The sequence below is a fragment of the Rissa tridactyla genome, chromosome 3 (genome assembly GCF_028500815.1).
Source record: "Rissa tridactyla isolate bRisTri1 chromosome 3, bRisTri1.patW.cur.20221130, whole genome shotgun sequence".
Taxonomy (NCBI): domain Eukaryota; kingdom Metazoa; phylum Chordata; class Aves; order Charadriiformes; family Laridae; genus Rissa; species Rissa tridactyla.
The window spans coordinates 8,454,217-8,468,469 of NC_071468.1; the positions used below are offsets into that span (position 1 = coordinate 8,454,217).

The following is a 14,253-nucleotide window of genomic DNA, read 5'->3' on the forward strand; positions in this document are numbered from 1 at the left end:
GCGGTGCAGGGCCCGGGGCAGCGCCGGGGCAGGCCCGCCGCGCACACCGCCGCTAGCCCGCGGCCGGGCGCCCCGCTCCGCCGCTGCCGGGGAGTACCGTGAAGAGAGGAGGAGGAGAGGGGGTGTGTGCGCGGGTGAGGCGAGGCGGGGGGCGGTGGCGGCGGGAACGGCGGCGGCGGGGGGCGGCGCGGCGCGGTGCGGCGCGGAGCTGCCGCCTCAGCACTTTCGGCAGAACAATGGGGCCGGGCGGGGGGGGCGGGAGGGGCCGGGACGGGGCCGCCGGCGGCGGCGGCGGCGGCGGCTCCGCTCCTCCTTGCCTCACGCCGCTCCTTGCCTCACGCCGTCCCGCTCCGCCCGCAGGCAGCCCCGATGGCCAAGCAGCCCCCTGAAGTGAAGGCGCAACGCGACGGCGAGGGCGGGCGGCTGCCGCCGGCGGCGGCGGAGGGGCCGGGCCCGGCCGCGCAGCTGCGCCCCGGAGCTCCCGCCGCCTTGCCCGGCTCCGCTGCCGCCGCCACGGCGGGGCCTCCGCCGCGGGGCCCGCCCGCCAGCCCCGGGCCCTTCGCCACCCGCTCACCCCTCTTCATCTTCGTGCGGAGATCGCCGCTGCTGTCGCGCTCCTCCAGCGGGTACTTCTCCTTCGACGCCGAGCGCAGCCCCGCACCCCTCAGCTGCGACAAGGCCACGCAGACCCCCAGCCCGCCCTGCCAGGCCCTCAGCCACTGCCTCAGCGCCATGGGTAAGATGCCTGGGGTGAGGGGGCTATCGGAGGGCATGAAACCGTCCCGCCGGGCTCCCATCATCATCCTTCTTCATGAGCAACGCCTTTCCCCTCCTCGCCATGTACGTTTCCCCTTCCAAAGATGCAGAATGCAGCTTTTTGTAGCTGTGCACCTGCAGCAACACCTCCTCCATCCCGCCGTCTTGGTTTTTTTTGGGATGCCGTCCGCAATCGAGCGCCCTGCTGCCATGCTGGAGGGGCACCCTGCCCCGCTGCCGCCCTGCCTGAGCGCCCGCTGGACGGTCGCGAAAGGCCTTGAGCCCCCGCCAGGGCAAGGCAGGGGGTGTACGGGGGGCTGGCGGCGGGCAGCCCAGCCGATTGAGGGCTGGCGGTGGGCTGGATGCTCGCCCAGCCAGCCAGGGTGTGGGATTTTTGCAAGCTGGCTGGGCCCGCTGAGCAAACGTGCTGCTGGGGAACACCCGCTTGTCTAGCACTTTTTTTTAATTATTATTACTTGTATTCTTTTCCGGGATGGGTCAGTCACTGCCTGGGGAGGAGGGGATAAAGTTGTTTAATCCAGCTTCCTAGTCAGGGCTTGCTTCTTGTGAGGCTTTACGTGCTGCTTTTTGCCAGGGTTTCTGTGGTGCTGCGAGGTAAGTGACTTGTCACTCGTTTTTTTTCCTCCCATTTCTTTCTCAACAAGCTATGCGGTGTCATAGGTGCTAGGGTCACAAAACTCCCGCTTGTTTTGGTGAAACCTGAAATTGGTGCTTTAAAGCAGCATGGCGGCAGGCGGGCGTGTGTTTACATGTGGCTTACCAGGTAAGGCTGGGTTGAAGCCTCTAGTGGTGGGGAAAACATGCCTGCTGGAGCTGCTTAAGCCATCCAGTGATGCTTTTCCCCTCTCATGATTAATTCCCCTTAATTGGAGGAAACCTTTTTAACTTCCGCCATCTGAAACTGGGAAAGGTGGGAGCGAGACAGGTACCACATCGGTAGCCCTCCTTGGGGGATAACAAACACCCAACTCCAAGCTTTACATGATCAAAACATCTTTTTTTTTTGTTGTTTTTTTTTCCTCCCTGGTTAATGGCTGTGGTTACAGCTGCAGAGGACTTACTGTAATATGCCCTTAGGAAAGATTTTCTGACATTATTGCAGTAATTACAGCTTAATGCAAGTTTCACAACCTTGCATAGCGCAAACACACGTGGCACAGGCAAGGATGCTGGGGTTCCTCAGCAGGGAGAGCTGTAGCCAAGGTTTTAGCGGCATGTGACTTTTTTTTTTTTTTTGGTGCTCCAGGAAGAAATTGAAGTTTTCCCTGATTTTTCTGAGCTCCTGCTTTTTCATTGCCATAGAAAAGCTGTTGAAATGCTGGTTTTACTGGAGCCTTTGTTCTGTTATTGTTGCTAGGGGCATCATCCTAAACAACTATAAGCAAATGGAAAATACTCGAGCAATTTAAATGGGACCCTTGGCTCCTGTCAAGCACGATTAAGCTGGGATTGCGGAGCTGTTTTATCCCTGGTCAGGGACTGCAGCTCCCAGACTGTCATTTATATGCAGCTTGCCTCGACAAAGGGCTGTGGGCTTGCTCTGCACACCTCTTCCTCGGTCCCCTTGCCTTGGCTGTGTCCCGCCGGATGCGTGCCATTAAGTTTTCCGCACGGAAACGGGTCAGTCCCTCTGCAAGGAAGCAAAGGGTATAATTTTTTTGTTGTGTTTTTATGTGCTGATTTTTATCTCGTAAGGCACTGACTGCGGGCAGAGAGATGGAGAGCTTCTCTAGGAAGCATAAGCATGTGGTCTATAATAATAATAATAATAAACAGGCGTTTCCTGTAAGCAAGAGCAGTTTGTGTGTGATAGGTGCTCTCAGCCTCTCCCGTGGGCAGCGCTGGACTGTTTCCGAGGCTGGTTGAGCAAAGCAAGCTCATGCTCTGCCCTGAAGCTGCCTCTTCTAAATATTGTAAAACCTTCCCCGAAGTTTCTGGTAATGATGTCCCAAATAATAATAAAGTGCTGAAAGTGCCCCTGGTAGACAAAAAAGGTGGAGGTGGCCCTGGGGAATTACGGGGTGCCTTTGGTTGTGTGCGAGTGAGCGCTAATTGCTGGAGGAAGACTTGTTCCTGGCATAGGGCAATGCTTTTGAGCTGTCTCACTTCTCTGGCAGTGCAAGGGGGTACAGATGCCTCCAAACTCATGTTGTTTTGTTTTGGTTTTTTTTGGGGGGGGAAATGAGATGAAAGTGCTGAGGGGATGCTCTTGGATGGGGAGTAGGAAGGGTTGCGGCGCTGGCTCGGCATATCCGGGAAGATGCGTTTGGAGATGAGTAGGAGAGGAGCAGGGATGAGTTTATTTGACCGTGTCAGGGAAGATACGGAGGAAAAAAGATGAGCCTGCTTTTTGCAGAAGAGTATGGCAGGGGTGGTGGTTGCCCTGCTGGGAGTGCTTGCCATGAGGTCACCCAAGACAAGAAGCCCACCCTTTGTTAGGGTTGTGTGAATTTTAGACTGGTACTTCAAGTCTTTGGCTCTTAGCAGGAGCTGATAGTTTTCTTTTGTTGTGTTTTTTGTTCAAAGAGCAGCTCTGTCTAAAGGCACAGGAGTGCAGGCTTTGCATGCGCGTTTTGGGGATGTATTTGGAGCAGGTGCATGCAAGTGCCCTGTAAATGGGTTTTCACGGTGCTGTTTTGATCCTGGTCTGTTTCTCTGCACTGTGGAAGAGGGGAGAGAAGCAGCATGAACCTCTCATAGCCTGCAAAGGTAGATCCTCTGGGTGTAGTAGGTGAATTTAAGGGGGAAACCTTGAGCTAAGAAGCTGGCGGCGTTGGTCCTGTTGCGCTCGTTTTGGAGCTGCTGCTGTTCTCTCCCTGAGCTTTGTGTGCAGTTCATCTGAAGCCATCCTCCAAGGAGGTTTTCTCTGGGGGGTTTGGGTCACCAAGCCTGGGAGGTGGAGGTGCAATTCGGGGTTGGTTTGGGGTTTTTTGGGGGGTTTTTTGTTTGTTTGTTTTTATTGTTGTTTTTTTTTTTTACTTCTAAGCAAGATCGCAGCACCACCGTGGCAGTCCCCGTCTCTAGCATCTTCTGGGCTAGAGAGAGACGCAGTCATCGCGGGGGTGCCTCTCGGTTTGTCCCCATCCCCACGGCAGCTGTCTCGCCATCAGTGGCGGGCGCCAGCTTGTGGTATGACTGGGGGCCCCCCGAAAGCACTTCTGACTGGTTTTGGGACCGGTTATGACTGGACCCTTTTGACACCACTGTTTAGCAGCGCCACAGAAAGTCCTTTCTGAAAACCTCAGCCCAATTTCACTCTCAGCCACCAACCCCAGCCTTCCTATCTTGAGCGGATGAGCTCTTGGGTGCAATGCTGGGGCAGGGGGAAAGGATGGAGAAGGAGCGGTACCTTTCTCCCATGCAGTTTTCTCTGCATCCCTGGGTCTCTTTGCATGCTTTTGTCCTATCTTCTTTTTTTTTTTTGGTGGCTTTTTTTTTTTTTTTCCCTAGATTATCTCTTGCTGGGGAAGGCAGTCCGGGGCCGGCTCTGGTGACGGTGGTGGGATTTTTGGATGGTTGCCCCGCCCCAGCTGAGATCCTGTTTGCATTCCCGGAGCATTGGGGTGGAGTATCGCGAGGGCTCCGCTGCGTTTCATTCACCAGTGAGGAAAATAAATATGCCAGGGCCGTCCCTGGGCAGGCAGCGGGTACTACTGCGCTACTACAGCATGAAAACAAAACAGATCCTCGAGCCAAGAAGTGCTAGTTTGGCTCAGAAATACATTTTCCAGTCAGGTTGGAGCCAGACTTTTATTTAAACTTTTTTTTTTTTACTGCCCCACTAATCCTTTGAATATTTTGAGATTGGAAGCTATGTCTATTCCCTTGTGATTCCTTCTAAGCTGTTGTGCCAAAATGCTCTGTTTTGTTTTGTGTGGGGTTGTTTTGGTTTTTTTGTTTGGGTTGTTGTTTTGGTTGTTGGTTTTTTTTTCCCCTTAAGGCTCTGATTTGTGCTCAGATCCTACACTTGGGTTTGCAGGAAGGGAAAGAGGTGGTGCAGGTACCACACAGGGTCTTGCGTGGGTCACAGGCTGCTCCTTTCTCCCCCAGCTATTTAGGGGATTGTACGGTGGCTTTATCACATGTCTGATGACCTCTTAAAATGGAGACTAAACTAGCTATCTATAGTAGAGTATAATTGGTGCACTAGCTCTTTTTTTTTCTTTTATAAGCCAGCACTGTTTTCTTGCATTGGGTTTGTTTTCTGCTGAAGTGCAAGAAGATGCTGTTTGAGAGGTGAGCGCCGCAGTTCCCTCCTGCAGATGGAAAGTCCCTCACATTGCTGGAAGCATCATTTCTTGGCGTACAAATCCAATTGTGGCTTTCTTCTCAGTACGACAAAACCGATCGTTTGCCTTTTCTCATTGAGCACTTCAGAACTGTTTGGGGAAGAAATGTGAGAATTCAGTTTAACTGTCCAGACAGAGGTTTTTTAAGGTTAGAGAAGCAATTGCTGCTATGCCTGCAAGAAAAGAAAATTGTTTAGAAAGAGGGGGAACAGAAGGTTTTGCTAGGGAAAGAAATCGGAGAGTAGCATCTCAGCATTCCTCCCTATTTAAGAGTGGACCAAGGCTTGGATATGCCAGAGGAGGTGCTCCTAAGGGAAGCCTATAATTAAAAAATGAACGAATAAAAGCCTAATAATGTAAAAATAATAAGGAATAAAAGCCTCTCCTGCAATACACATCTTAAGCAACAAGTCCCATTTGCACTGCATAGCGTGTGCAGGCCCTAAGCAGCCTGGCATCTGCATAACTCCTATGGACTGTATTTAAAAAACTTAAAAAATAGTAACAATAAAAAAAACAGTACTAGTCTATTGACTCTTGCCAAGTTGAATAGAGTATTTATTTTTTTGTTGTTCCTGTATTTCAACTGCTCCGTTTTCTTATTCCGTGCAGCTTCCCGGTGGCAGTCTCACTCGCTAGCAGAAGACGTACAGCCCGAAATCTGGATTGCACAGGAGCTGCGGCGAATCGGAGATGAGTTCAATGCCTCCTATTGTCCAAGAAGGGTAACTTTCATCTTTTTACTTTCCATTTCTTTATGCACGGTCTCTAAAAGGGAAAAGCTTAATCATCTCTGAAAACTAGTTCTGCGGTGAATGTTTCGTTCACTCAAATGTAGAAAAGGATGCGCGGGTGGCTGTGTTTGCCTGGACGCAGGGGTGTGCTGCCTGCGCCAGCAAGTCGTCTGCTGCTGCAGCGTCATTAAATCAATTAAAAATAACCTTTCAACTGGGACTTGAGGTTTTCAGGTACGAAGTTCGCAGTATCTTTCGTAGCACCCAGGGCCCATAAAGCGTGTTGCTGGATTGGGACTGGACCTGACAGTAATGAGGAAGAAACTTCTAAAAAGTAAGAGGCAGAGAAAGTCTGTGTGTGTTGGGGTATTTTTGGGGTGGTGTTGGGAAGAACCTCTCTGGAAGCGGTGCCCAGCTGGGAGCTGGGGAGCAGTCAGATGCCCACTAGAGCGTTTTTAGAAAAATGGGCAGGGAGTGAATGTAGTGGGTTTCTGTGCCCAGCTCCCACGTTCCTGCTGACAAGGATTGCATGCATGGAAGTGTAGTTGCAAATAAGAAACAGGGAATTACTTGGTCTGATGACTTTTTTTTTTCTTACAAAAGAATCAGCCAGAGCTGTTTTGAAACTCGTGTATTTATAAGGCTGTAAACTCTCTCACCTTTGAGTGTTGCAAGAAAAATAGGTGGCACTAATGCAAAAAAAAAAAAACCCAACCAAAAAAAACCCAAAACAAACCAACCCAGAGAGATGAAGTAACAGTAGTTTTCAGCAGAGCATCGTTAGCCAAATGTTCTTGATGGCTGCATGTCTGTGCATGTGGCTTCTGATCCATCAACTCGCACTTGTGCTTGTCTGTGGGAAGAAGAGTCAGAAGCACGTTAGGTAGCAACGTTGGTGATGAAGTGCTGACTGTCCGGATCTTTATCCGTCTTCCCCAGCTGATGAGTCACTCCTGCAGCGTGTTTCCTTGCCGCTCCCAGGGTCCGTTTCGCAGATGCCTGTAGGCAGGGTCTCTCCCCCGAAACAGTTGCCAGGCTGCTGTGGTCTGGTTTCTTCTGCACAGCTCTTTGCCTTATCTTGCTGGAGACTTCTTCATTGTCTCCATTTTCTTTCCCAACGCTCTGGTGTCTTTCCTTACCCGCAACAAACTGGAGATAAGCTGTGTTTTATCCTGAATCCAGAACATGTATCTTCTGACCTCACCCATCCAGACTGATCCCTCATGATGCGAAATACCTGCTTTTTTTTTTTGGTTGGTTTGTTTGTTTAAAGGACATTTTTTCAATGAAAGGTAGGGACTAAGCTAATCCTATCAGTGTTCAGAAAGCTGAAGGCACCTGGTAGTGGTGAGCTGATCCAGAAGGGCTGGCAGAAGCACGGAGTGCCATGCCATCCCTTCTCTTTGCTGCCTCTTGGAGCAGTGCCTTAAACTTGGAGTGCAGGCAAGCCCTTTGAGTGCCTTCTGGGAACTGGTTTGTGATGAGCAGGAATGTCCTCCCGGCCTGATCTCGTGGGGAGCAGCTCCCTCAGTGCTGCCCCTGGTGGGACCTTGCACACTGGAAATCTGTGCCAGGCACGTCGCGCTGCCCCATACAAAACCACAGTGCATACTGCCTGGTGGGCAGCATAAGAGGGCGTGAATTTAATGGGGGGCTGAGAAGGGGTGGGAAAAGATTTTCCCCAGGCGTCCGAGAGGGTGAGTGTGAGCAGTATGGGACACAGGTGGCCTGGTCAAATCGCACAGGTTTGCACAAGGTGGTTTCCAGCACCACGGCTGAGCTTCCACCTTTCTGCCCAGGCGAAAGAACTGAAACGCGGAGGACCACGTCCTCCTTGCCAGGTGACATGAGCAGAGGCTGTCATGTGTGACCCAAAAACACTTTGTACCTGGCTTAATTAGTGTCTGCCAAATTCTCACTAGTTGTACCTAGCCAGAAACAAGGGGATTTTCAGAGCACTTGAGCAATTGCAGTAGAATTATTGTCCCTGATGTGCTGCTTTGTAGAAAGGTGTCTTTTCTTTCTGCAAGCGGTCTGGCTGCTGTGGAGGAATGGTGGTCTCTGCAGAGCTGGAGCCCTTCGGCAGGAGGGGTAGGTAGGATGCTTTACCGGCACGCCTGGCTCTGCTGCTCGCTGGGGTTTGCCCTTTAAGAGCGAGGTTAGAAATGGGGAACTGAGAGCCCTGCCAAAACGGCACTTGCCGGGCAGGTCGGAGCTGTCGGACGGGTCGGAGCCTCCTGTTCTCCATCATGTTCCCCATCAGTTCGCCCTGCACATCACACCCTGGGGACCATCTGTTGGTCAAGAAAATGGGGAATCGGACAACTTGCCATCCAGCCCCGCTTTGCCCTGACGAAGCTTATGGATCCAGCGAGCAGAGGTGGGCATAGGACTCTCCAGCCATAGAGACCAGCTCCACGCCAAGGCTTTTGTTGGCAGAGGGTGCATCGCTTGGCCAATGTCGCGTGCCCCAAGCTTGCTGCCCACACCCAAGCTGCCTGTAGAGGTGGAAAATGTCTTGTTTCAACTCCTTAATTTTTATTTTTTTTTATACCTAGAAAACTTAATTTTGGCATTGCTCTTCCATCCTTCTCTAAGCCTGTTCGGGTTTTTTGTTTATTTTTTTCCTTGCTCTCTGCTTCATTGGCAGTCAGGCAGTACAGTGGGCTTAGCGTTGTGCTGGTGGGGGGCAGCTCCCGGGTGGGTAAATCCCACTCGTGTGGGGACCCCATGCCCTGCCAGGGGATGCTCGAGCATCGTCTCTCCATGGCGACAGCATCCTGCTGCAGGACTGCCTGTGTTACACCCCGTAGAGGGGAGGGCAGTTTGCATATCAGTGTAAACAGCGTAATTTCCCTCTCTGGGGCACGCACAGGCACGATTTTACTGTACTAAATATAGCCCAAATTGGATTGCTTTGGGATGGTATAGAGAGGGCGGGATGTTTGGGCTGTTCTTTCGCCCTAAAAAAGGCTTTGCTCCCCTCTCTTTTCGTTGTATGCTATTACGATCTCTTGCTCCAGGGAGGAGTGTTCCGCTGCTGTGTGCGGCTTGTCGTGTTTTGTGAATGAGGTGGTGGTGGTTACGCCTGGAGTGATCTGAACTAAAATCCATGCGTCGTTGCCGCAGGCGGGCGACCTGTCTGTGCAGAGACCGGTGCTGCTCTCCCTGCTGAGGGATTCTTATTATTTTTTTAAATTATTTTTATTTTTTTCCTCTCAACCTTCCCACCCTGTGGTTTTTAAACCACCCTGACTCTGCTAGCAGGGCTTACTGCTCCTTTGCCATGTTTCAAACCCCCCGGCAGCATCATGTGCCTCCTGTGCCCACGCACAGGGACTTGCACGTGACCTCCCTGTTGACCGGCACTGCGGCAGTCACCTTTAAGGCAAACATGGCTGGGAGCACGCAGCTTCAACCATTTGAGTATTGTAAAGCTTTTTATTGAAGGAAAACATGAAAGGTTGTGGAGTTTACTTTCATTCTTCATAAAATGCGTGATTTCACACCTCTGAATTATTTGTGTGGCACCGCACAAGGTGTTTGTAGCACAGGGGCTTTGCACTGGAAATTAAAGTCACAGTCTTGTTTGTTTTTCTTTTATTATTTTTTTTCTCACCTTTCATTTTAGGGTTTCTTGGATAACCAGGTGGGAAACCCCCAGATCGTCATTTTGCGCCTCCTGCGTTACATCATCCGTCTCATCTGGAGGATGCAGTGAGCGCCGGCTGCATCCCAATGTGCAGGAACTTGCTTACTCGTTGGGAAATCCCAGGGAGGACGGACAGACACGGGGCTCCCTGTGCTGACCAGCTCTTACCCTGCCTCTCCCCCAGGATGTGTGGTGGGGGCCGTCAGATGAGGGTGGACATTCCACGCTGACCTGCTGGGAATCTCCGATGCAGGATTTTGTCAGAGAGTGGTGTTTACTGCGTTTCTCTCAACTCTTTTATTATTTTTCACTTTTCCAATAGAGTCTCAGAGAAAATATTCAATGGCAGTGGAATAATTTTTGTGTCATCATTTCTGGAAACCTGTCGGCTCATCTGGGATAAACCCTCCAGCGAGGAAAAGGAAAACCTGAGCCAGCTGATGGGCAGAGCTGCCTTAGTTTGCCTTGCAGACCTTATTGCAGAGACTCGTGGAGCCTTCCCCTCTCCCGTTGCCTCCTGGGCATTTGCCCACAAAAAAAAGATGGCAATGATGGAAGAAGGGCAGAGGGATTTCAATCAGCACTTCTTTTACCTGTAAATACCTATTGCTACCCCAAATCCACCTTCATTTGCATCATGCAAATAGCCTATTTCCTGCTGACTGATTTTTTTTTTTATTTTTTTTAATTTTTTTTCCTACACTCTGAATTTCAAGACTTAGCTGTCAGACTCCCAGGGTCCAAAATATCACAACCAACCAACCAAACAAAAAACCAATCCACCAGGTTGCCTTTTTTTAGAAATTCTTTCTATAAAATGTGTGAAAACGCTTACATATTGTATAATATTATATATAATATATAATGATGGTGACTGAGTAATTCAGCAATAAAACGTTCTCGGAGGCAGGTAGAAACAGTTCCCAGCACACTGCAGCTTTGCACCCGGACACAACAGCTCCTGCTGCGTAACTTCAGGAACTGTTTTAAGGTGTGGCTTCTACCTTGCTGTTGAAGGTTTTTAAGGTGCTGGATTTTTTTTTTTTTTCCTGGGATTCTCTCTGTGTTCGGACAGGACAGTCTGGAGCAGGGGGATGAGCGGGACAGGGCCAGCGGCATGAAGACCCCAGATGCTGGCGTGCAGGGATGCAGCTGGAAGAGGCGCCAAAGGATGCCAACCTGCTATGGATCTGCCCAGGGATTTGCTGCGTGGGGCTCTCTCACCACGGACTGCCATGTCTCCTTCCAACCTGTCCCTGTTCCCCGGGAAGATCTGACCAGGTGCTCGATGCTGTCCCAGGGCATCTCCCCTTTCACCTGGAGACCCCACAGCCTTGCTGGAGGAGCCCCGAGAGCTTGTCGGAAGAAGCAGGTCTGTCTCCTCGGAGGCCCCCCATTGTTTCCGGTTCATCTCACGGGTGGGCGGCTGCTGCACAGCGGGCGCTTTCAGGGGGGTGGCTGCTCTGGCCACCTCTGTATCTATGCACAAATGTACCCCTCCCTGCCTCCGGACCTGTCCCTTTCCTCTGGCTGGTGCCGGTGGTCCTCAAACCCACTTCCAAAAGCTGCGGTTTTATTTCTGGTTTCACCAGCACCGGGGGGGGGGGGGGGAATAAAGACAAGAAAAAACAAACCCAAGCCCATGATAGGGTTTTTTCCTGCAATACGCACGCAGGGAGAAGCTGTTGAGTGCCATGTATGATCGTGAGTGTTTTCAATGATGGACAAACTGTACAATCTGACCTCTGTGCACTGGCTGGCTGCGCCTGCCAGGCAGGCGAAGAGCTGCGGTGTCGGTGCAGGGCTGCATGCCTCCAGTTGCCCTCCTCTGGAGGATTATGGAGCGATTTTAAATTTTTATTTTAAAACTTTTTATAATATTTTTTTTTTTTGGACCTGCAAGATGAGCATCGGTTGCAGGAGTTGGCCTCAGCTGTAGGAGCAGGGGATGGTTTGGAAAAGGTATTTTGGAGAAGGTGCTGCGAGAACTTTTGCACTGGTGGAGACTGAGTGGTTAAAATACCTGGTGAGCTTGGCCAGGGCAGGTTCCTGCTCCTCATCCCCTTGGTTTTGGCTCCCTGTAGCTGTGCTTTTTCTTCGGTAGGGTTTATATAGAAAACCCCAGCAGGCTGGAATTGCAGGGCTGTTGATTAAAAAAAATTTAAAAAAAAAAAAAAATAAAATAGTATTTGGCAGCAGAGGTGGAAACCAAATGAGCTTTTTTTTTTTTTCCCCATTTGAGTTTCATCTGTCTTTGATGGATGAAATGGTGCTTCCGGGTCTCGCAGCCTTACAGCATCCTGGCACTGCACTGCCCAGAATGTGTCCCTTGGAGTACGCCAAAGAAATGCTGAGCACTTTACTCTGTCCTCCCCACCAGGCCACCCCAGCCAACCATGGAGACAAAAATTGTATTGATTTTAAGGGGGGGAAAAAAAAAATCCAAGTATTGGCACCATCTGCCTGGAACTTCTCCACAGGAGGTGTGTTCCTGGCCAAAAGGTAGACATAGGAAAACTATCCCCCAAAAAAGCAGGTTTTGCCCCTGTAGAGTTGTGAGGTTTGGGGGGGGAAGCCAAGCAAAAAGCATCTAAACCAGAAGAATGATGTTTTTAAATAGGGATTACGATGATTTTAGCTGTGTTGGCTGACTGCTGTGGCTCATTTTAAGCATAACCTGTGGTCTCTGTTCTAACAAAAGAATGTGATGAAGAGTTTTCCTTGGTTGCGGGGAAACCAGATTTATTCCCGGGCGATCTCCCACAGCGTGTTAAAGCTTCTCCTCTTTTCTGTAACTGTAAATACCCAAATATTTATTAGAATAGGGCGCCATATTATTTTCATCATCTGAGCCAAATATCTGTGTGCAATGTATTTCCTTTCCTTTCTCTCATGTAAGTTTTGTACAGCTTATAAATAGTAAAAAAAAAAAAAAAAACTTCTAAACTTTTTTAGAGTTGAACTTGGTAAATACTGTAGATTCTTTTCCCCCCACCCCGTGTAATTAATGCACTCTACTGTTCCATAATGCTGTAACTTGTAGAAATGTTGTATATTTATTTTCTGCTTATTTAAGTTCCTGTAAAGATTTTGTTTACCCCTTCACTCCTCCCTGCCCCTGCAATAAGTGATGGATCACCTTCCAAAGCACTGTCTTCTCCTGGCAGTGCAGCCAATGTGGTTTGGATAATGAAATTTATAATTTTTTTTTTTCCTCAAAGTGCCTAAGTCCCACTTTCCAGTAGTGATTTAGGCACATCAGAGACTTCAGCATTAGTGACATTCAGTGGGAATTTGGCTTTTACATCCCTGTGATTTTTGATTTTTTTTTTTTTTTTGCCACCCTCCTTTTAAAGCCACGTTTTCCTCCATCTCAGCCACTTTCCCTGGACCAGCTTTAACATCAGGTACCGCCCAGCGCACAGGGATGTGCTGATGAATCACTAACTCGTTTCACAGGACCCAGCGTATGTAGCATTTTTACTGCAATTTCCCTGGCTTACTTGTGTTTTGCACTGATGAATTTTGGACAGGGTAATTGCCACTTTACTTGTGCAATACTGCTGTAAATAATTGCAGATCTTTTTTTTTTTTTTAAGATGCAATCTTTTATGTTCTTAATATGAGTTTTATATGAATAAAAACTTTCAACTATTTGTTATGAATGCTGTTTTCTTTGGGGGCTCGAGGATCAACTGAGGAAGGGCTGGGGAGGGAATGTTTGCTGCTTTATCACCCTTCCTCCCTGTTTTATCACCTGTTCTCCCCTGGGTCCAGGATGCGGGGGCGTACCCTGCGTTTCCTTCTGCTCCAAGGTGCTCTGAAGTTCCCGGGACGCTAAACTGCATCTGTTCAGTGAAACAAACTGGTTTATAAAATGTTGTCTTGAGTGTTTCCAAATCCAAATGCAGCGTTTCTGCCACCCCGGCTGGGCCTGGTTTGGGTTTTGGTTGCCTTTGGGGTTTTTGTTTTTGTTTTTTTTTTTCTTTTCCCCCCATTTATGGAGCTCTGCAGACATGGGCTGCATCAATGGGCTCAAAACCAACTGCTGGGCCCCTTCCTGCTCCATCAGGGCACTCCCTGTCCCCAGTCGCTTTTCATAGGTATTGCACCAAGGTTGGGGAAAAAGGGGGGTTTATTTTATTATTTGTGTATTAACTTATTATTTTTCACTTTAATCATTCTATGTTATTCTTTTGTATTTCGTTATTTTAAAGTTGAATCAAAACCGGCTCCTAAAAACTGCCCTCCCACCTTCCTTCTGCCTTGACTCTCCATCCCATTTCTGCACCCCTTCTGCTGGCCGGGTGCTTGGGGGAGGAGGGAGGGGATGCTTCCAGCCCTGCCTACCCCTCCACTTCTCTTGCTTTTATTTCCCTGTAGGTAATAGGTGTAGGTAATTTAGGTCCCTAAATTAAGTGTGGGGGGGGTGGGGGTGGCAGGAAGGAGCCTGGGCTTGAGCTGGGCCAGCTAGGGCACGCAGGGATGGCTTGCGTCGCTCCCCTTGGACCAGGGAAGACCCCGATAAGTTGTTTTGAAGGCAAGTAAGAGGATCGATACGGTTGTCACAGGTGGAAGGAGAGCGTTGTGTGCCAAAAATGGGGCAGCAGGGGGAAGGCGGGACCTGCAGAAACATCCTATATTTTATGAGATGCTGAGCGCCTGCATCCCTGGGCTGATGCTGCTTTCCCCCCTCCTTGCCTGGCATCCCAATTAATTTCCATTTCAAAGGTCTGCGGTGATGCCGCAGACACAAAGCGAGCTGTTAAGCAATGGTTGCCGGGTCCGTGTTTGATTTTTA

General features: G+C 49.8%; 1 protein-coding gene and 1 long non-coding RNA gene across 7 annotated transcripts in view; one reads left to right on the forward strand and one right to left on the reverse strand.

The window, feature by feature from the left end:
• Nucleotides 1–13,108, forward strand: BCL2L11 (BCL2 like 11). Of its 3 annotated transcripts, none has more exons than XM_054195448.1 (4): nt 1–122; nt 361–736; nt 5,679–5,791; nt 6,027–13,108. In XM_054195448.1, the coding sequence occupies exons 2-4, from the start codon at nt 370–372 to the stop codon at nt 6,075–6,077; spliced, it is 531 nt and encodes a 176-aa protein (XP_054051423.1). In that variant the 5' UTR covers nt 1–122; nt 361–369; the 3' UTR covers nt 6,078–13,108. The 3 variants fall into 3 exon arrangements, with proteins under 3 accessions (XP_054051423.1, XP_054051421.1, XP_054051422.1); XM_054195446.1 differs by having other exon boundaries at nt 9,432–13,108; XM_054195447.1 differs by having other exon boundaries at nt 14–134; nt 9,432–13,108.
• Nucleotides 11,456–14,253, reverse strand: part of LOC128907063 (uncharacterized) — a 23,604-nt gene continuing 20,806 nt past the window's right edge. For all 4 annotated transcript variants that reach the window (XR_008465452.1, XR_008465453.1, XR_008465450.1 and 1 more), the window contains exon 4: nt 11,456–11,595. This is a non-coding gene — a long non-coding RNA (uncharacterized LOC128907063). The remainder of the gene's footprint in view (nt 11,596–14,253) is intronic.

What these genes read in the sequence shown, in the direction of transcription:
- BCL2L11 (XM_054195446.1), top strand. Translation starts at nt 370, where the DNA reads ATGGCCAAGCAGCCCCCTGAAGTGAAGGCGCAACGCGACGGCGAGGGC. An exon ending in CCACTGCCTCAGCGCCATGG is followed by an intron (nt 737 to 5,678) that starts GTAAGATGCCTG and finishes TATTCCGTGCAG; the next exon opens with CTTCCCGGTGGCAGTCTCAC. An exon ending in CCTCCTATTGTCCAAGAAGG is followed by an intron (nt 5,792 to 9,431) that starts GTAACTTTCATC and finishes CTTTCATTTTAG; the next exon opens with GGTTTCTTGGATAACCAGGT.